The sequence below is a fragment of the Trachypithecus francoisi genome, unplaced genomic scaffold (assembly GCF_009764315.1).
Source record: "Trachypithecus francoisi isolate TF-2019V2 unplaced genomic scaffold, Tfra_2.0 Lachesis_group16, whole genome shotgun sequence".
Taxonomy (NCBI): Eukaryota; Metazoa; Chordata; class Mammalia; order Primates; family Cercopithecidae; genus Trachypithecus; species Trachypithecus francoisi.
The window spans coordinates 11,978,014-12,000,247 of record NW_022681461.1 but is presented as its reverse complement, the minus strand read 5'-3'; the positions used below and the strand labels follow the sequence as shown (position 1 = coordinate 12,000,247).

The 22,234-nt window shown below is 37.0% G+C and overlaps 1 protein-coding gene across 3 annotated transcripts in view; it reads right to left on the bottom strand.

The window, feature by feature from the left end:
* AGTPBP1 (ATP/GTP binding protein 1) overlaps positions 1-22,234 on the bottom strand; it is a 200,513-nt gene that overhangs the window by 55,991 nt on the left and 122,288 nt on the right. For all 3 annotated transcript variants that reach the window (XM_033236931.1, XM_033236928.1, XM_033236930.1), the window contains one exon: positions 28-115. In XM_033236931.1, the coding sequence (XP_033092822.1) occupies positions 28-115 (88 nt within the window). The remainder of the gene's footprint in view (positions 1-27; positions 116-22,234) is intronic.

Genomic DNA, 22,234 nt, shown 5'->3' with positions numbered 1-22,234 from the left:
TTCTATTAATATTCTTAAAATACTTACTTATAGTAACAAATGTCAGTCCCCATACGAATCCACCATGGTCTGGCATTTAATGCTTCCTGAACCGAATACATGAGTGGTTGCATACCTTTGAAAGAAAAAAGACAGAAAATTATTTTCAGAATTTTTGAATTAAAAATTAATCTTGCCTTTGTAGAAAGCACCAAACATTCAGGAAAACAGAAATAAACTACATTTCAGTGTTTTAGTAGGTATTTTAAAAATCTGATGCATTTCTTAAACATCCCAAGTCAATCAGTTACATGCTTTTACATTTTAGTTTAATAATACAGGATTACAACTTTAGAGTGAAAAGTCATTAAACTCTTTTCTATTAAATTTTCTACATGAAATCAATTAAAGATAACATATTCCTTATAAAAAGTGAAACAGTCAAAACATATGTAAAGACATAATGTACAATCACCCCTCTAACTCTCCGTGGATTTCCATCTACACTGAAATTAATGGGAAAACGCCACCAAAATGGCATGTTTGCTTTCTTCCCCACTCTTCTCCATGAGGTATGTGTTCGTAGGAGAGAAAAGGAAGACGGACTCAAAAATATAAAGTATATTTTCTTGGGTATTCTTAGAAATATGTTTTCCACATGAACTTTAAAATCATCTTACCTAATTCCTAAATGATATACTAGGTTTCTAGATTGAACTGAATTAAATTCATGTTAATTATAGAAAGGCTGACAACTTTTATTGAGATCTGGTTTGACTTGTCTTAAATTCTAACTTAAGGATAGAGTCATTTTCTTTTCCTGGTACAGAATAATTTTATTAAACTTACCTGTGAGTATTTTTATAAGATTCTTTTTTCCCTTTCCATTTCTGATTGGTTATTCCCACAATGAAGCACTATTCATTTATTTTTTATATTTATCTTAATATTCACGTTATCAAATAAACTAATTTTAACAGGTTTGTAGTAGTCTCATGAATTTTCTAGTAATATAATTAAAATATTTTATTTCCTCTTCTAGTATTTATATCATTTATTCATTTTCTACTCTTACTACATTTAGATAAATTAAACCTCAAAAAAATTACGCTGAATATAGTGGCAAGAACAAACAATTCTTTTTCATGACTAGAACCAAAATGTTTTCCATTCCATGAAATATTTGCCCCCTTTTTGTAAATCAACTTTGTCATGTTTAAGTAATAAAAATAGCTAACAATGAATAATTTCTGTATGTGAGACACTGTTCTAATGGTTTTTACCTGTATTAAGTAGTTAAATCCTCACAATCACTTTTAGATGGTAAATGCTATTATTAGTCCCATAACTTGAGTAGTTTCACTATAATTTTTATTATACTTCAGAGTTTTAATTACTTTATCAAATGCCTTTTCAACATCTAATAATAGAATCAAATGGCCTTTCTCCTTTAAACTGTTGATTCAATAAATTATGTTGGTAGGCTTCCTATTGTTGAACTATCTTTGCGTTCTAAGAAAATGCTACTCTTTTAACACTATGTGACTAAGTTAACTAATATTTAGAACTTTTCCATCTAAATTCTTAAGATGATCTTTCTTATTTCAAGTTACTTTTACCAAGTATGGTAAAGGTTATACGAGCTTCAGAAAACTAACTTTTAAAACTTCCTAAGTATAAATAATAAAAGCATCATCTATTTTTTAAAGGATAAATATAATTCAGCTGGAATATCATGTCAATATGATGACTTATTAATAAACATATTTTTTAAAATTTCCTTTCAACAGCTATAGCCTCTTAAGAATCTCACTTTTTCCTAATCGCTTTGGGTATTTCTCGCTCGCGCGCGCTCTCTCTCTCTCTCTCTCTCTCCTGATGTCCCTAAGTTTTTGGTTTCTTTATCATGTTATATCATTTCTTAGAATTCAGTCCACTTTTTTTAAAGTGTATTTCCAGGATACAACTAACTTTTAATTCTAATTTGGATGAGTTGCTTTCTAGGAAATCTCAGATTTCATCCTGTTACTTCTTTTCACTGGACTCCCAGATTAGTACCACTTTTTCTTGTATCTCACACCTCCGTCTCGGGTTTCAAATGGGATCCTAGTGAATCAAAAAATCAAACTTGTTGATTATATTACTCAAATTCTCTATAGCCTTACTTATTTTTGTTTTCTTGATATGTCAAATTCTGAAAGGAGGACTTTAAATTCTCATAAATGTTTTCTAATCAAGTTGTATTTCCTGGAGCTTTTTGTCCTGCTTATGTAGGTGCCATGTGGCTAGGGTTGTTGTGCTGTATAAAGGTTTACAGCATCTTCAAGGACTGCAACTTGCAAATACAAAATATCTGTCTTTATGCAAGTCAGTATTTTTGACCTTGACATTTTAGTCTGACATTATTATTTATTTATTTTCTGAGATGGAGTCTCGCTCTGTGCCCAGGCTGGAGTGCAATGGTGCAATCTCGGCTCACTGCAACTTCCACCTCCCGGGTTCAAGTGATTCTCCTGCCTCAGCCTTCCGCATGCCACCGTGCCCAGCTAATTTTTGTATCTTTTGGTGGAGATGGGGTTTCACCATGTTGCCATGGCTGGTCTCAAATTCCTGACCTCAGGTGATCTGCCCGCCTCGGCCTCCCAGAGTCCTGGGATTACAGGTGTGAGCCACCGCGCCCGGCTAACTGACACGAATATTAACCACTTTTGCTTTATTTTAATTTCATTTGGCTAGTTTATCTTCGCCCATTCATTTTCAACCTTGTCACTGAATACACACACACACACACACACACACACACACACACACGGTGGGGAGCAGAGGAGAGAGGGAGAGAGAGAGACAGAAGAACAGAGGGAGAAAGGGAGAGAGAAAGAGAGAGAGAGAGACCACACTAAACTGTGTTACTTTTAATATCTGACCTTTTGAGGGTACTTCACAGTTTATTCATAGTTGGTGATGATGGATATACATTTCATTGTATTCCCTACATCTTATTTTCTACTTCTGATATCAACAAATGCTTTTTTTGTTCTTCCTTACCATTTTATTTTTATTGGTTTGGTTACATTGCTCCACATTTTCTTTTCTTCCTTAATCTGGAAGCTTTCTATCACGCTTTTCAATTCTACTTTTCCACCCTCATAGTCATGATTGATACTTTTCTAACACCATATTAAATAACTAAGCCATCCCACTGAGACAAGTTAATTTTCACTTCTCCTATATTACCCCCCTTAGAATATTTTTGGTTAACACATTTTATAAGTTCCAATACTTTTATCTTGAGACCTTTTACTCATGTTGTTCAGAGAGAGATCAGATAGCACATTTCTGAATTACTGTTTTTGAGACAGACCTTCACTCTGTATATTTTCTCAATTCTTATAAACACTGACATGCAGTTTGCTGGCAGTGACAAACAATTTACAGATTCTTCAAAAGACATTTGGATGTCCACTGGCTTCCAGTGCCACAGACGAGCAGTCCAACACTAGTTTAATTTTTTAAATATGCAGAAAAATACAGTGATTAAGAGCCTGCAATCCACAACCAAACTTCCTGGGTTTGAATTCCAACTTCACCACACACCAGATGCATGATCCCAGCCAGACTATGAACCACTCTATGCCCCCATCTTCTTTTCTGTAAAATGAGGGTGACAACCTCACTGAGTTGTTTGTTGTGTGGATCACATGTGTTAGCACTTGGAACAAGGCCTGGCATGTGGTAAATAATCAATGAATGTTAGCTGCTGGTATTATTATTATCATTTTTTCCTTTTAAGTAACCTATTCTTTTAAAGTGGAAGCATGTTAAAATTTTCTCTTTATACTTGAAACTCAGAAATTTCACTGGTACCTATAAAATAAGTCTGCCTTCCTGATCCCTTCCTGGGACGCAGTGAGCCACTTCAGTCTGAAGTTTTGACCCCATCCACCCACATAAAACTCACCATAACACAAAACTCATTATAATAGTTTCAATAGTGACCACAGGAGACAGAGGAGGGGCTTCAAGATGGCTGACTAGAGGCATCCGGCACTTACCTCCTCCACAAAGCAGCAGCAAAATAGTGAGTAGGTAATCACATCTAAGACAGGACACTGAAACTCAACAGAAAACTAACAAGAATACCTAACACAAGGAAGGAGAGGGAAGGCAGGCAGGCTACTTGGCCGGGAGCCCAGGGAGGCTTCCCAGTACAGGAAAAGGGTAAGTAAGATTCTCAGTGGTCCACATCCATACTACAGACTCCTCTAGTCCTAGCCAGGGGGGAGCCCCTCCATCCTCACAGGTCCTGAGACTAACACAGGGAGTTGCTTTGAGACTGCACGAAGGCATTGCTCCAGAGAGTGAGTTCACATGGGGTGTGACCTAAGCAGCAGCAGTACTGGCACAGTTCTGAGAACCCAACCCCCACTCAACTGCATCCTGCCCCCTGCCTCCCCAACCCACAGCCACCAATGCCACAGGCTGCTGCCACTAAAACCTAAGCAAAAGTCACTGGCAGAGACCCCACCTCCCAGCAGCAAGCTATCATGCATTTGCAGGTGCCCAGAGGACAGGCTCCTCTACCCGCAGCCACCACCACTGCTGACCACTGCCACTGGGGCCAAGCACAAGCCCCTGGCAGCAACTCCATTGCCCTTGGCAGTGTGGTCACCCTACATTAACACATGCCCTGCAAACAGGCTCCCAAGTCCCCAGCTGTCGCCTGGGGCTGAGGCACACACTCCCCAGCCTGCCACTGATAGCAGCTTAGCAATCCCTAGCAGCAGGGCTGGGGTACATTTGCAAGCTCCCTGAGGGCAGGCTTCCCCAGCCCACCAGCTCTGCTGCTGCCCCCACTCAAACACTCTAAGGGGAGTCTAGGGATCACCCCAGCCATCCTCGTTACAGCCAGAGCCCCTATAAATCACGTGAGGGGCTTGAGGACAGGCCTGCCAGGCCTGGCTTCCCCCTGGCTTCCCCACCATCCCCAACACCAGAGCATACCTGGGAGCCTAGGGATCGCTCAGCCATGTCACCCACTGCTGGCACCTCAGCATTCCTCCCAGGGGTCTGAGGATGGGCCACCTCACCTGCCACTACCTCCGCAGCTGGCACACCCACACACACCACCTGCGGGTCTGGGGACTGGACCACCCAGCCCGTCATAGCCACCACCAACACTAGCACACACCACTTAGGAGGCAGAGGGTTGTCCCACCACTGGTCCTGCCATTGCTCATGCTATGCCTTCTGCTCAGGAGCCAAAGGACCCACCCACCTATCTGGCCCAAAGCTGCAACTGCCAGCATCTGAGAAGGCTGCATGGGGGCCCAAGAACTGGCCCACTTAGCCCCACTTAGACCCACTAACACCAGTCATGCTGGATCCTAAGGACAGGAATCTGGCCTGCTGTTACCACGCCTGGTGCTCAAGGAATGGCCGACCTGGCACCCTCATTCCCAGCAAAATTTCACCGCAGCCACCACCAACAACCACCCCCTGAGCCACTGAAGCAATTACAGAAACCACTGACACTGTTTACAACCAAAGACATCATACAGGGACTATATTACTGCATCCACTCAGAATCAAAGCCACAGTGCCCTATCCAGCCAATATCATAGACAGGCCTTCAGAAAAAAGTCCTCCCCATGAAAGTAAATTAAAAAAATTGGAAGAGGCGACTGTTATACCAGATGTGCCAATAATAACATAAGGACACAAGAAACACGAAAAAAAAAAAAAAAAAAAAAAAAACAAGAAAATATGACACCTCCAAAGCAACCAATAATTCTCCAGCAACAGATTCCAATGAGACAGAAATACATGAAATGCTGGAAAAATAATTCAAAATAATGATATCAAAGAAGCTCAGTGAGATATAAGAGAAGACAGATAAGTAATACAAAGAAATCAGAAAAACAATTCAGAAGGTAAGAAGTTTAACAAAATACATATCATTCTTTTTTAAAGCCAAACACACACTGGAACTGAAGAATATTCATTGAAAGACAGAAAAAAATATATTAGAGATCTTTGACAATAGACTAAAGCAGAGGACAGAATTTCAGAACTTAAAGACAGGTATTTTCAAATAACCCAGTCAGACACAAATAAAGAAAAAAGGAATAAAAAAGAATGAACAAAGCCTACATGACATATGGCACACCATAAAGCAAACACATATTCAATTTTTTGGTGTTCCAGGAAGCAAAGAGAAGATATGAGAGAAAGTAAATCTATTTAACAAAATAAATAGCTGAAAGGCAGAACAAGGTGGCCAAATAGAAGCCTCTAGTGCTTACCACCCCCACCTCCATGCCCCACAATAGGAACACTGAATTGAACAACTATCCACGCAAGAAAGCACCTTTTTAAGAACCAAAAATCAGGTGAGCGATCATACCAAGGAAATGCACTGAAGAGGGTAGGAAAGACAATCTGGAATTGCTCACGCCACCCCCACAGTCCAGCAGCAGTGGCCACATGCAGCAGAGAATCTGTGTACTTCAAGGAGAGAATATGCAGTGACTATGGGACTTTGCATTGGAACTCAGTGCTGCCTACGTCACAGCAGAAAGCAACACCAGGCAGAAGTCAGCCAGTGTCCACAAAGAGTATTCAGACTGACCTAGCCAGATGGGAATTGCCCATCCCAACTGTCAGAACCTGAGTTCTGGTTAGCCTCATCACCGCAGGCTAAGGCACTCTGACGTCCTAAATAAACTTGAAAGGCAGTCTAGGTCACAAGGGTTGACATTCTGGACAAGTCCTGGTGCTGTGCTGGGCTCTGAGCCAGTGAATGTGGGTGCATGCGGCCCAGTGGGACACCAACCAGAGTAGCCAAGGGAGTACTCATATCACCCTTCCCCCAACCCCAGGAAGCACAGCTCACAGTTCCAGGAGAGGCTCCTTTCCACTTAAGAGCGGAGAGAGGAGAACAAAAAGGTCATTGTCTTATAACTTGGATACCAACTCAGTCACAGTAAAACTGGGTACCAGGCAGAGTCCTGAGGCCACCATTACAGGCCCTAGGCCCCAGTTGACATTTCTAAACACACCCTGGGCCAGAAGGGAACCCACTGCCTTGAAAGGAAGAGCCCAGTCCTGGCAGGATTCATTACCTGCTGGCTAAAGAGCCCTTGGGCCTTGAATAAACATCAGTGGTACCCAGGCAGTTCTCACTGCAAGACTTGGGTGAGACCCAGAGCCATGCTGGCTTCAGGGGGTGGCCACAGGGAGGTACTACTTTTGCTCAAGGAAGGGAGAGAGAACAGTAAAGGGGACTTTGTCTTGCAGCTTGGTCACCAGCTTGACAACAGTTCCAAGAGGGCTCCTCGGGTCCACGATTTCAGGTCTTGGCTTCTGGACAGCATTTCTGGACCTGTCCTGGGCCACAGAGAAGCTTGCTACCCTGAAGGGAGAGACCCAGGCCTGACAGCATTCACCACAAGCTGACTGAAGAGACCTTGTGCTTTGAGGGAACGTCAGCAGGAGCCAGGCAGTGGTCAACACAGGCCTGGGATGGTGACGGATATGGGAAAAGACTTCTACATGAAGAAAAGAGACAGAAGAGCGGGAAGAACTTTGTCTTGCAGTTTGGGTGCCAGCTTAGCTGCAGTAGAACAGAACACCAAGTAGATTCCTAACATTCCTGACTCTAGGCTCTGACTCCTGTACAGCATTCTGGAACCTGCCCTGGGCTGGGGGAAGTTCATTGCCCTGAAGGGTAGGACACAAGCCTGGCTATAAAGCCCTTGGGCCTTGAGTGAACACATCAGCAGTAGCTAGGCAGTGGTTGCCGCGGGCCTTGGGCAGAACCCAGTGCTATGCTGGCTTTGCGTCTGACCTAGTATAGTACCAGTGGTGGCAGCCACAGGGTTGCTTGTATCATCTCTCGCCCGGCTCCAGGCAGCTCAGCACAGAGAGACAGACTCTGTGTGTTTGGGAGAAAGTAAGTGAAGAGAACAAGAGCCACTGCCTGATAATCCAAGAAATTCTCTTGTACCTCACTGAAGGCCACAAAGGTGGTATCTCTACAAGTCTGCAAGGGTCACAGTGTTACCAGGCTTGGGTCCCCCTAGTGCAGATATGGCTGCAGTGACCAAAGATTTAGACCACAACATGCAATTCCCTTTGAATATTTGGAAACCCTTCCCAAGAAAGATGGGTACAAATAGGCCCAGGCTCTGAAAACTACAATAAATACCTAGCTCTTCAATGCCCAAACACCAACGAACATCCGCAAGCATCAGGACCATCCAGGAAAACATGACCTCACCAAATGAACTAAGGCACCAGGGACCAACCCTGGAGAAACAGAGATATGTGATCTTTCAGACAGAGAATTCAAAATAGATGTTTTGAGGAAGCTCAGTGAAATTGAAGATAACGCAGAGAAGGAATTCAGAATCCCATGAGATGCATTTAACCAGGAGATTGAAATAATTTTTAAAAATCAAGCAGAAATTATGGAACTGAAAAATTCAACTGACATACTGAAGAATGCATTATACATTATAGTCTCCCGGCAGCAGAACTGATCAAGTAGAAGAAAGAATTAGTGAACCTGAAGACAGGCTATTTGAAAATACACAGAGAAGACAAAAGAAAAAAAAAAGAATAAAATGAAGTATGCCTACAATATCTAGGCATACTTCAGTATCCTCAAAAGGACAAATTTAAGAATTATTGGCCTTAAAGAGGAGGCAGAGAAAGAGATAAGGTAAAAAGTTTATTCAAAGGGATAATATCAGAGAACTTTCCAAACATAGAGAAAGATATCAACATTCAAGTACAAGAAGGCTATAGAACACCACGCAGATTTAACTCCAAGACTACTTCCAGCCATTTAATAATCAAACTACTAAAGGTCAAGGATAAAAAAAGGATCCTAAAAGCAGCAAGACAAAAGAAACAAATAACATGCAAAGGAACTCCAATATATCTGGCAGCAGACTTCTCAGTATAAACCTTACAGGTCAGGAGAAAGTGGCATGCCACATTTAAAGCACTGAAGGAAAAAAAGCTTTGATCCTAAAATGGTAAGCACATCCATTGAAAATGTCCTTCAAACATGAAGGAGGAATAAAGACTTCCCCAGACAAATAAAAGCTGAGGGAATTCATCAACATCAGACCTGTCCTACAAGAGATGCTAAAGGGAGCTCTTCATTCTGAAAGAAAGGACATTAATGAGCAATAAGAAATCATCAGAAAATACAAAATTCAATGGTAATAATAACTGCACAGAATAATATAATACTGCAATTGTGGTGAGTAAACTACTCATATGTTGAGTAGAAAGACAAAAAGATGAACCTATCAAAAACAATAATACAACTTTTCAAGGCATAGAATAATAAGATATAAATAAAAACAACAAAACGTCAAAAAGTGAGGGGGGAAGAAGTTAGAGGTATAGAGCCTTTATTAGTTTCATTTTTGCTTGTTTGTTAATTTGTTTTTGCAATCCATGTTAAGTTGTCATCAGTTTAAAATAATGGGTTACAAGATGTTATCTGCAAGCCTCACAGTAATCTCAAAAAACCTACAATAGATATACAGAAAATCAAAACAGAAATTTAAAAATATCACCTGAGAAAATCACCTTCACAAAAGGGAAGATAGGGAAGAAAGAGGGAAAGAAGAGAGGCCTACAAAACAATTAGGAAACGACAAAATGGCAGGAGTAAGTCCTTACCTACCAATAACAATGAATGTAACTTGACCAAACTCTCCCATCAAAGGAAACAATCAACAGGGTAAAGAAATCACCTGTCGAATGGGAGAAAATATTTACAAACTATTTATCCGACAAGGGATTAGTATCCAAAATACACAAGGAACTCAAAAACCTCAATAGAAAAAAAAAAATCATAATAATCTCATTAAAAAGTATGCAAAGGACATAGACTTCTCTCAAAAGAAGATATACAAATGGCCAACAGTCATATGAAAAAAATGTTCAACATCACCAATCATCAGGGAAATGTAAATCAAACTACAATGAGATACCATCTTACTCTGGTTAAAATGGCTATTATTAAAAAGAGGAAAAAAAAGTAACAGATGCTAGTGAGGATGTGGAGAAAAGAGAACTCTTCCACACTGTTGGGAACATAAATTAGTGTAGTCACTATGTAAAACAGTACAGAAATTTCTCAAACAGCTAAAAATAAAACAACATAAGGTCCAGCAATCCCACTACTGGGTATTTATCCAAAGTAAAGGAAATCAGTATACTTAAGGGATACCTACACCCACCCCATGTTTACTGTAGCACTATTCACAATAGCAAAGACATGAATCAACCTCAGCATCCATCAATGGATGAATGAATATAGAAAATGATATGTATACACAATGAAATACTACATGGCCATAAAAAATGAAATCATGTCCTTTGCAGCAACATGGATGGAACTGGAAGTCATTATGTCAAGTGAAATAAGCCAGGCATAGAAAGACAAATCTTGCATGTTCTCACTCATGTGTGGGAGGTAAAAAAGTTGATCTCATGGAAGTAGAAAGTAAAATAATAGATACAAAAACTGAGAAGGGTGTGGGGCAGGGATGGGGGGATGAAGACAGGATGGTTAATGAGTGCAAGCATATAGTTCAAGAAAAGAATTAAGTTGTAATGTTCGATAGCAGGGTGATGATCAGAAACAATATATTGTATGAGAGGACTTAAAATATTCCTAACATAGAGAAATGATAAATTATCAAGGTGACGGATACCCTAAATACCCCGACTTGATTGTTACACATTCTATACATGTAACAAAATATCACATATACCCCATAGATATGTGCAAATATTATGTATCAATTTTTAAAAGTTAACTACATAAAGTAGTGAAAGGTTCAAGTTGAAGTCAAAGGGCACTTTAGATTTGTCTCATGTGTTCTAATGTTATAAAAAACAATTATTCTTATATTACATTTAAAACAATGTATTCTTATATCACATTTAAAACGATCACATGAAATTTTGGTCACAGTGAAGTTAGCTACATTTGGATATTCTGACTGTAACAAAAACCATTTGGACAAAGTAAGTTGCCCCAGCAAGAATCAATCAAATGAAATAAATTCAGACTAAATAAACCAGTCTATTCAACCTGATATAGTAATAGAAAGCCTATATCTGAACAAGATTTATTCATTAGCCAAAGGATAAACCTTCATATACATGAAACAAGTGTGCTTAAAATTGTCCATTTTTTGCCTCAAATATAGATAATCAGAATATTAAATTGCCAGAGTAACATCCAATGGCACTAGCCCCTAATAATATCCAAGTAAAGGCCAAATTTTTATTGAGGACATGGTCAATATTATGTGCAAATACAAAGAAAGATGAGGTGTTTTAGGTCCTAATCATTAATGTACTATAAATCACAGATTTGTAAAATGTTGGAGTTGATGTTAACACCCTCATTTAACAGATGAGGAGAACAAAGAAAGTTTAAAGTGGAGCTCTAACAAACCTGAAGGCACTTATCGTAAGCTGCATGTTATTTGCACTCAGTGACTCTATGTAGAAAAAAATACATGCTTCTAACGTATCTAGCATTACAGCTGCAATTTCAGATTCAGATTCAGGTGGCTGCCATTATCCTCCAGTTTCAGAATTTGGTTTTTCATCCCAACCAAAGAAGAAATAAATAAACTCAATAAGTAGCACAAACAAAACCACACATGGTCCAGCCCTTCAGCATTACTAGAAGACAGAATATAACAAACTTTAAATTGTTTATAAATAGTAAAATGAGCGAAGATATAGAGGGCAGATGGAACAATAAAATCGGGGTTGAAATCCTTAAAATAGATTTTAGAACAAAAAATACTTAATGAGAAAAAGGAGGAACTTTATAATGACAAAGTCACAATTCATAATGAAAATATAATACTTAATATCAATGCATCCGATAAGATCAACCTCCTACATAAAGTAGAAACTACAGGAGATATAAAGAGAAATCGATAGTGACATACTATTGATAACAGTCTTCAAAGCACCACTCTCAGAACAAGACGGATCAATTGAACAAGAAAACAAAACATAGAGAACCCAATAACATAATCAATACGGCAATTTTTACATCTAAATGTCAAATGTCTCATCCTGATACAGACGAAAAATATATCTTATGTGAAGATATATTCTCTATATCTTCTTCTCAACAGCACATGATACATTCATAAAAACTGATAATATATATGACAACATATTATCAGCAAATTTTAAGTAAAGATGACTTCTTTGCTTGGAATTTGATGATAATATATTAAGATATAAGATATAAAGAATTTATCTTCTCAATAGCACAATACATTTATAAAAACTGATAATGTATTACATCACAAGGAAAACAACAATAAATTTCACAAAATACAAATATTACAAACTCTCTGATCACAGTGTACTAAAACTAGAAATTACAAACAAAATGAAAAAACAAAACAGGGAGGGAACCCATGCAGGAGGATGGAAGGAAGACTGATTTGGGATATCAGACCCCCAATAGTGTGGAGGAAGGCATCTGTCCAAATAGACAATACGGAGATTGTTACATAAACTGGAGTTGATCTAATAAGTTATATGGATAATGGGGCCCAAAATTATCTATCTTGGAGAAGAAAGTTGTAAATATGGAAAGAAAACAAGAATAAAGCCTGTGTTATTTGCTTGAAAGTTAAGGTATAAGTATAACCTCGTGGCGTGTATGTGTTGTTTCTGTGATTATATACGCACATATATAAACATGTACATTCAAATATGGAAACTACTACAAATGTGAATTTCTGTTTAAATATTATGTATGTACTAAATATACTCCCTAATTGTTCATTGAGATAGTTTGGTAATAACCCAATAGCAATGTGTATACCATGTGTACAGATCTTGGTTTTCAAGAGAATTTCTTTTCTTTTTTTTTTTTTCTGAGACAGAGTTTCACTCTTTTTTTTTTTTTTTTTAGGAGCAAAACTGCAAATTTATTTTGGTCACCTAAGGTGTGGGGAAGAGGTCTGTCGGCCTCCGGCAAGGGAGGCCAACAGAGTCCCCCTGTGGGGCTCTCGGGCGGGGTTCCTGATACAGTCCCGACATCCCAACAGGAGTGGGGCTGGGAAGTCCACCGACAGAGTTTCACTCTTGTTGCCCAGGTTGGAGTGCAGTGGCACGATCTCGGCTCACTGCAACCTTCTCCTACTGGGTTCAAGCGATTCTCCTGCCTCAGCCTCCCTAGTAGCTGGGATTACAGGCGCCTGCCACCATGTCCGGATAATTTTTGTATTTTTAGTAGAGATGGGGTTTCATCATGTTGACCAGGCTACACTCGAACTCCTGACCTTGGCCTCCCAAAGTGCTGGGATTACAGGCGTGAGCCACTGTGCCCAGCCAGATCTTGGGTTTCAAACACCATTCGCTACTAAAGCAAAACGGCACTCTTCAGAGAAATGGCAGATTTCATTCAGGGGCAGGGAAAAGCAAGATAGGCCTTAAGCATCTTGTTGTGCCAAAAAGCAAGGGCACCCATAAGGAATAATAGGGATATCTCAAAAGGGCACACACACCAGCATGAACTGTATCCCACTGGCCAAATCGTGGACAATTTGAATATCAAAATAAATAATGATAGCAACAAATTATAATTCGAGTCAAATAGGAAACCAAGTCTATACTGATATGAATAAATTAAAAGCTTGAGAAGGAACAAGATATTTAGATAGTCTCAAAGTACCTCAATGTAAAATACTAATTACAAAGAGAAAAAGGAAATATAGGAAAGCCACACAGCTAAATAATATTAAACTGTAAAGAGCACCCCAAAAGGTAAAAATGTATGAGGAACATTTGTCAGGGGGACTAATCCATTCTAGGGAGGCAGAGAAGACTTGAATTAACTAACATGGGCAAAGGGTTGAGCATGTTACGGGCTAGACTTCAAAATTCTGCTTTATTGCCTGGTTCCAAACATGTTCATTTATTTAAGAAGGCAGCTGAAAATCCTCAAATATCTGAGAGAAACAAAGATGGAGAGAAAGTGAAAGAGAAGCTTGGTACTAAAATGCAAGACTGCCATCTAGTGGTAATTTCAGCAAATCCCTTCCAAGTAATGGGGGGTAAGACGGGGGTGATGGATTGAAACAGATAGCACTACTATTTATTGACATACATTCTCAAATTCAGTATTTCAAAGGCGGTATTCTCTTTACAATTAAAAATACAGTACAAAACATAAATATTTTTAAACTGCTTAACTTTAGGATCATTCACTTACGAGAAACACTAAGTATTCAATAGAATCACTTTTTAAAAGCTCAAAAAAAAGGGCAACTTGAAAGAGAAGCAACTGCCAGCCCGTTCCTTTCTGGAGACACTGCCAAAGAACAAGACCTCTATTGGGCACATTTTCTAGAATCCAACACTCAAATAGTCCCCCAATCAGCACACCCCAATAAAAAAAAATTTTTTTACAGACAATAAGCTACTCTCCTAATTGATACTACTTCCTCATTTCAATCATGTATGACAATTAAACAAATACTTCCAGATGAAGACGTTTCCACTGCACATACTTTCTTTGGTCACAGCCCCCACCCTTACAATGAATTATTGCTAGTTATAATTGCTTACAATGCTAAATTATAGTTTACCAAAATATTTTGGTCCCTTTCTTTTAATTCTGTTAATGTTAAGACAAACCAAAGATTTGCTTTATGTTGTACTGACCTAACAAATCTAAAGATAAGTTTAATAAAATATTACATCTACCTAAACAGCTCCATAGCTTCTACTATCTTCCTAAATACTTACGAATACATGGAAATAAAAAGAAAACTCACAATAGACCACTTCTCAGAATCTGGAAGGAATCTCTATTAAACTTAAGGCAGATGGAGCAAGACTGAAAAATCCAATGCAGAATATGCCTCGTGATCTGTATCTTAAGGTTTAGGGGCTTTTTTAAACTTTTTTTTTTTTTTTTGCATTTTACATTTTGGATTCCACAGCTAAAATAAGTGCCACCCTAAATTAAAAAATAAACAATAAAGAAGCACAAAAACAGAAAGCATAAACACCCAAAAACCTCAACTGTAAGAATTTTAATGGGTTAAACTTGTCTATTAAAAGACAAATGGTCAAACAACAAAATCCAACCTCTTATTTATGAAAAAAAAGGCAAATATGCACCAAGCAAATTCAAACCAATATAAAAACAGAATTCAAGGCAAAAAATGCTGAATGAGATAAATGTGATAATTTTATACTATTAAAGGGATATGCAAAAGGAACATGGAAAACTTACAAAATTCTATGTGCCAAGTAACCCCACATTAAAATAGAAAAAAATATTTTTTAAATGAAGGCTTGACAGAAACACAACATAACTGAGACTGTTAAGTGTTTTTAAGTCTTAGGCAGATAGAGAAGACAAAAAATAAACAGATATAGAAAGTTGAATAGATATATAATAATAAATATGAAATAATATATTTTTCGGGGACAGAGTCTCACTATGTCACCCACACTGGAGTGCAATGGCACAATCTCAGCTCACTGGAACCTCCAGTTCCCGGGTTCAAGCTATTCCCCTGCCTCAGCCTCCTGAGTAACTGGGATTACAAGGTACGTGCCACCAAGCCCGGCTAATTTTTTGTATTTTTAGTAGAGATGGGGTTTCACCATGTTGGTCAGGCTGATCTCGAACTCCTGACTTTGTGATCCACCCACCTCAGCCTCCCAAAGTGCTGGGATTACAGGCATAAGCCACCATGCCCAGCCAAATATGAAATAATAAGAAATCTCTCTATACATATTGGTCTCTACCCCTCAGTTCCTGGCACAGAGTTCCTAAAACCCTTGTCAGTTCCTAAGCAATGCAGGTGCCGGGAACATCTTTTGTTCTAATATTTGGTCTTTGACCCCACTCCCTGACAGAGAGCATCTAAATCTCTTAGAACTTCCTGGGTGATAGAAACAACTTCTATTCTAATGAGGCAGCTCTTGGTGTACTCCTCGATGGGGACTGGTCACCATGAAGAACAAGCCATGATAAGAAGCTTGGAACTTTCAGCCAAACTCCATCCTCAAGGGAAAGGAAAGGAGCTGGAAACTGAGTTAATCATATCAACATGATGAAGCCTCCATAAAAATCTCCAAAGCACGGGATTCAGAGAGCTTCTGAGTGGTGAATGCATCCATATGCCAGAAGGGTGGTGCACTCCAACTCCATGGGGGAAAAAGCTCCTGTACCCAGGACTCTTCTGGACCTACCCGTTCATCAGGCGGTTCATCTGAATCCTTAAATCATATCCTTTATAATAAACAGGGAATCATAATTCAGTGTTTCCCTGAGTCCTGTGAGCTGCCACAGCAAATTATCAAAGTGAGGAGGGTTATGGGAACCCCTGTTTGTAACCAAGTCAGAGAGAAGTATGGTAACCTGGGGACCCACTACTTTTAATTGGCATCTGAAGTGAGGGGCAGTCGTGGGAGACTGAGTCCTTAATCCTTGAGGTCTGCACTAACTCCAAGCAGTTTGTATCATAACTGAATTGTAGGAAGGACACCAGTTGGTGTCTGGAGAGTAGGAGAACTGGAATGTGTGGAGAAAATCCCCACACATTGGGCACAAAAGTGTTGGAAGTGGTGTGAGTAGTAGAAAGAAAATTTTCTCCTTACTAAACAATGTATGTTACATTATGTTGCCTACAAAGAATATTATTTTCCAAGTGCCCATGAACACAAAAACTGACCAGATATTAAGCCACAAAAAATTACTGCAAATCATAAATTCCACGCCAGTGAACAAAATGGATTAAAATTTGAAAGAATGAAAAAAGTCTTCACAAAAATAATACAATCAACTAAAATATAAACTCTTGCCCAAATAATTCTAATCTAAAGGATACCAACATTGCATACAAGTAATATAAAAAATAACAAGGAGATCTTAGCATTAAAATTTGGGAGGGGAATACAGAAGTTGTAATCAAGAGAAAATTCGAGACTTACTTTGATCAACAGACAAAAATAAATTTAGGTAAACCTACTAGAAGTTAGAAAAAGAAAAAAATCAACCTGCAGAGAGGTAAAGGGATAAATTAATAAGTATAAAAAATTCTAGGCCGGGCATGGTGGCTCACGCCTGTAATCCTAGCACTTTGGGAGGCTGAGGCGGGTGGATTGCCTGAGTTCAGGAGTTTGAGAAGAGCCTGGGCAACATGGTGAAACCCCATCTCTACTAAAATACAAAAAATTAGCTGGGCATGGCAATGTGCGCCTGTAGTCCCAGCCACTCGGAAGGCTGAGGCAGGATAATTCCTTGCACCCAGGAGGCAGAGCTTGCAGCAAGATCACACCACTGCACTCCAGCCTGGGCGACAGAGCGAGACTCCGTTTCAAAAAAAAAAAAAAAAAAAAAATTCCAATAGAAATAATGAATACACCAGCTTTTTAAAATTGTAAAACAACAAATTTAAGTTTTAAGTATCAAAAACTTGGAAAAAACTAAGCCAGAAAATAAGCAAATATACATATTGCAGATAGCACACAAATTTCTGCTACTGAATTTTTAAAATCTAAATGTCACTTACATAAAAATATATAATACAAATTATCAAGACTCCCTCAACAAAAAATAAAAAACTAGTCTAGACTGAGTTATAGAAAACTCTGAAAAAGTTCAAAAGCACCCCCTCTCACCCAATTAAAGGGTACAAAATCAGAGACTTTTAGAGGCACATTTTTTGCAAATTTCATTAAAACATATGTTATTTCAACTGCTTCAGAACATAGGGTGGAGAAATAAAAGCCTTTACATTTAAGTGTTCAAAGTCAGATCAGCCTCCTTCCAAAACTAGACAAAGATAGTTTCCAAAAAGGAAACTGACTTGTCTTATGATGTAAAACCTTAAAACACAATTTCAACAAGCAAAAATAGCCGCATCATAAAAGATCAATTCACACAGCCAAGCTGACTTATTTCTAAAATCGAAGGATGGCTTAATAAGAGGAATATTATTAACACAATACAACACATACAACTGTATACCTGGTCCACTAACGAAAGAATGGTACGAAACATCATTCAGAAGCCATTAAACATTGTTACTCTGTTTTGGCTGTTACAATGGTCAGGTTAGTAAAAACAGATTAGACTAATATGGTCACATTACATTTATTGATAAATGCAAAAAAATTTTTAAATCTGATTTTTAAAAAAATAGAAATTCTTCATTTCTATTTTGAGAAACAGAAAAATATGTATCTCAAAACAAGAATACGCTTAATGTAAATACTAGCAACATTCCCACTAAAGTTAAAATACAAGGATGCCCAGTGTATCCCTTTTATTTTAAACATTGTCAAAATTCTATTCAAAAACAATGAAAGATACACAATATAGCTATGAATCACAGAATTCTAGGTATTTATCAAGAAAATCCAAAGTACCAACTCAGAAACTATAAGAACTAATAAAAAGTTCAGCAAGAAGGTTGATTTTCAAGTAAATATATAAAAATCAATAGCTTTCTTAATAGAAATAATGTTTGAAAATAGGAGTACTCTTTCACAAAACTCTTTCATGACAGAAACAAAGGTAAACAGAAATATAAAACTTACAAAAAGAAAACTAAAAAACATAGGTGAAGGCATAAAAAACCTTGAATCAACAAAACAAAACATCATGTGCCTTAGTAGTAAGACTGGATATAAAAAATTCTGTCTTTCCCAAACTATTCTACATATTTAATCCAATGGAAATTTTTGGTATTTGATAAAATTATTGTGAATCATATTCAGAATAAACTATTCAGAAAAAATAGGTAGAAAAGTCTGTAAATTGTTTTTGAAAAGAACTACAGGATGTTAGACTATATTTTAAAGTCAAAATAAATTAGAAACACAGTAGTACTAGAGCAACAAGAAATCCCCAAACATAACTAGTATGTAGGACCACAGATTATGAGAACTGTGGTGTTTCAAACCAATGGGGACATATGTGTAAGAGGTCAAAATAATTGAATTCAAATTCAAAAAGTGAGGAATTATAAGCAAGTTATGGTGACATTTTATCAATCAGGTTCTAATCTGTTTTTACTAACCTGACCATTGTAACAGCCAAAACAGAGTAACAATGTTTAATGGCTTCTGAATGATACTTCGTACCATTCTTTCATTAGTGGACCAGGTATACAGTTGTAAATGTGAAATGTCTAACAATTCAATAAATTCATCGACGAAACTTTAAAACGCTTTGGAGAAAGAATGAATTTAGTTGTAGCTACTTAACTACTAAGAATAGGATTAAGTTAAATCCCAATTCACAGAAAATACCAAAATAAATCCGGATGGATGCTGTTAAATATAAACACTGAAAACATACTATCAAATGCACTTCAAAAAGGCTGAACTAATTTAATACTTCACCAGCACTGTAGTACCCATTTTCCCTAGTCTTCAGCAACATATGTTCATTCTCTTTGAGAAATGCAACTTCTCGGAATTCATGACAATAATCAGACACATATATGAAAACAAATAATTAAGGGTATCTACTGCAAGACAGCTTATAATTTTGAAATGTGGAGAAAGACTTAAATCTTCAATCTGTTATCATTCAAGTCATTTATTGTACCTTACTCAATAGAACATTACACAGACATTACTAACGATGCTGCTGAATAATATTTAATGGGCATGGGGAAATTTTTTTCACAAATTATTGTATAGTTTAAAAAAAATGTAGTGTTACACACGAGCTTTCATACTATAATCCCAAATCTGTAAAAGAGTAAAATGTAATTTTAAAATTATATATGTGAATGTGAGTAAGTTTAAGAACAGATAACGAAACGTTAAACAATAGTTCTTTTGGATGTTCCTTTTCCAAAGATTTTCCTTTAAATTGTTTTTAATTTGCTTACTTTCCCATATTAATATCTACTGTTTTATCATTAGAAAAACATGCACGTGTACCTGGCATACAGATACTTCTCTGAATTATAAACACAAATATCTATGTATAATAATGTTTATCTTGGCAATATTTAAAATAGAAAGTAATCAGAAACAACTGTCTTATAAAGAAAGGTTTGGATAAATTACAGTACTTCTATTGGATGTCTCCTAAAACAATGTTTCACAGGAATATTTAATAACCAGAAAAAAATGCTGATAACATAAATTTTGATTAAAATACAGAATATGAAATTGCATGGGTTATGAGATTTCTTTTTTAAAAATAAATGCATAACTATATGTAAGTAGAAATCATACACTGCATTATAAAAAAGGCTGGTAAGAAGCAACAAATGTTAAAGTCATTATCTCTGGATGATGCATTGTCAATGGTTTTATTTTTTTCTTAACACCATTCTGTTTTCCAAATTCACTACATAGTGAGTTTGGAAAGTGTGATATACATACAAGAATATCCAAAGGAGAAGGGGGAAGAAGGAGAGGAAATTTAAAAATAAAGCAGCCATCTGTCCCACTGCTTTGAATTAGTTTTAATTACAGAATTTTATTCATTTTAAAATTTCAAATGACACTAGAGAAATTATTTTATCTATCACATAAAGGTATAGGTTTTTTTAAGAAACAGCGACGCATTGCTCCAAAACGTGTACTTTTAATTCAAAATGTTATTTTTTTTTAATAAAGTTTAAAGTGCTAAGAGTTCTATTTTTAAGTGAATATAGTTAGTAAAAATGCAATCTAGTTGTAGCACTTCTGAAAAATTGTATTGACTATTATGTCAGGAATAAATATGCCTTTATATTTAACTCATAAGGAGCACCCAACATACCAATAAAATTAATTTAATTAATTGTTATTTTCTCCTCTAAAAATATTATGTAGCATCATTACAAGTTAAATAGAGAAATCACTAGGTTTCTTTACTTATTTTGATAATACTTTGAATGGGTTTCAATTAAGGTAATTTTTAAAGTTAATTGAAAGTTTAAGGTTAACAAATATTTCTGAGAAATATCACATTCCATAGTTAGTAGTTTAAAATCACAAAAGAATGTGAAATAGACTGCATCAGGAATATTCCTATCATTATTCACATAAATCCATATACTCGCTGAACTTTTAGTCAAAATATACATATTTAAAAGAATAAACATTTAAAAATTAATTACTTAAACCATTTAAAAATCTTAGAAAAGTGTTTATAACTAAACCAGGTATTATGCTACCAAGTCTTCCTACAATTATTTCATTAAATAAATGAATCTGATTAAAGCTTTTTTTTATACATGTGAAGTAATTCTAGAGTATACAATATCCTATTTTCCACATAAATAATGACAATTGGGAACAACCTCTTCAACTGTTGAAAGCTTTAATTTTCAGAAATGTCCCCTTAAAGAGCATGATCATATTCCTGCTTTTAACAACTTAGAGGATTTAAATGAAATGGATGATACAATATTTCATGTCTCGGTTGTTAAAAGCTTTTCAATCTTTCCAACAAATGGTTGAGACCTTGGAGATTTTGTAACTTGTCATACATATGTTTCTTCTCAAGCCCCAGTGTAAGTTTTCTTGTATGCCAGAAAAAAAAAATTCTTTTATTTTACACAAAAAGATTGTCATTACAACATTAATACTTGAAACTTGATGTTTCAATTTTAAAATGCTGATATTAAGTTCATACAAGTACGTTATTTTCCACAGGCATAATGTTTGACTACCAGGTGTCTTACAAGTAATCCTTAGTTTTGTATATATTAAAGTACTAAACACAAAAACCTTGAATGAGGCTATATTTTAAAGAAATTTGTGGGTACAACTCAGAGTTTTTTTAAAACGGTCTCATGAGACAAATAGTAGGGAAAACCAATGAAACGAAACACTAGTTCTTCGAAACAGTCAATAAAACTGATAAACCTCTAGAGTTAGACTGACAAAGAAAAAAAGAGAAGAAATTATCATTAGCAGGAATTAATTAGGGGCTACTACTACAGACCCTGCAGAAATCAAAAGGATAGTAAGAGAACACTACAAACAACCCTGCACATTGGTCCATTCCTAAAAAGCATAAACTACCACAACTCACTCAAGATAAAAGTGATAATTTGAATACCCCTAAAACTATTCAAGAAATTACATTTCTAGCTGGGCGTGCTGGCTCACACCTGTAATCCCAGCACTTTGGGAGGCCAAGACAGGCAGATCACTTGAGGTCAGGAGTTCGAGACCAGCCTGGCCAACATGGTGAAACCTCATC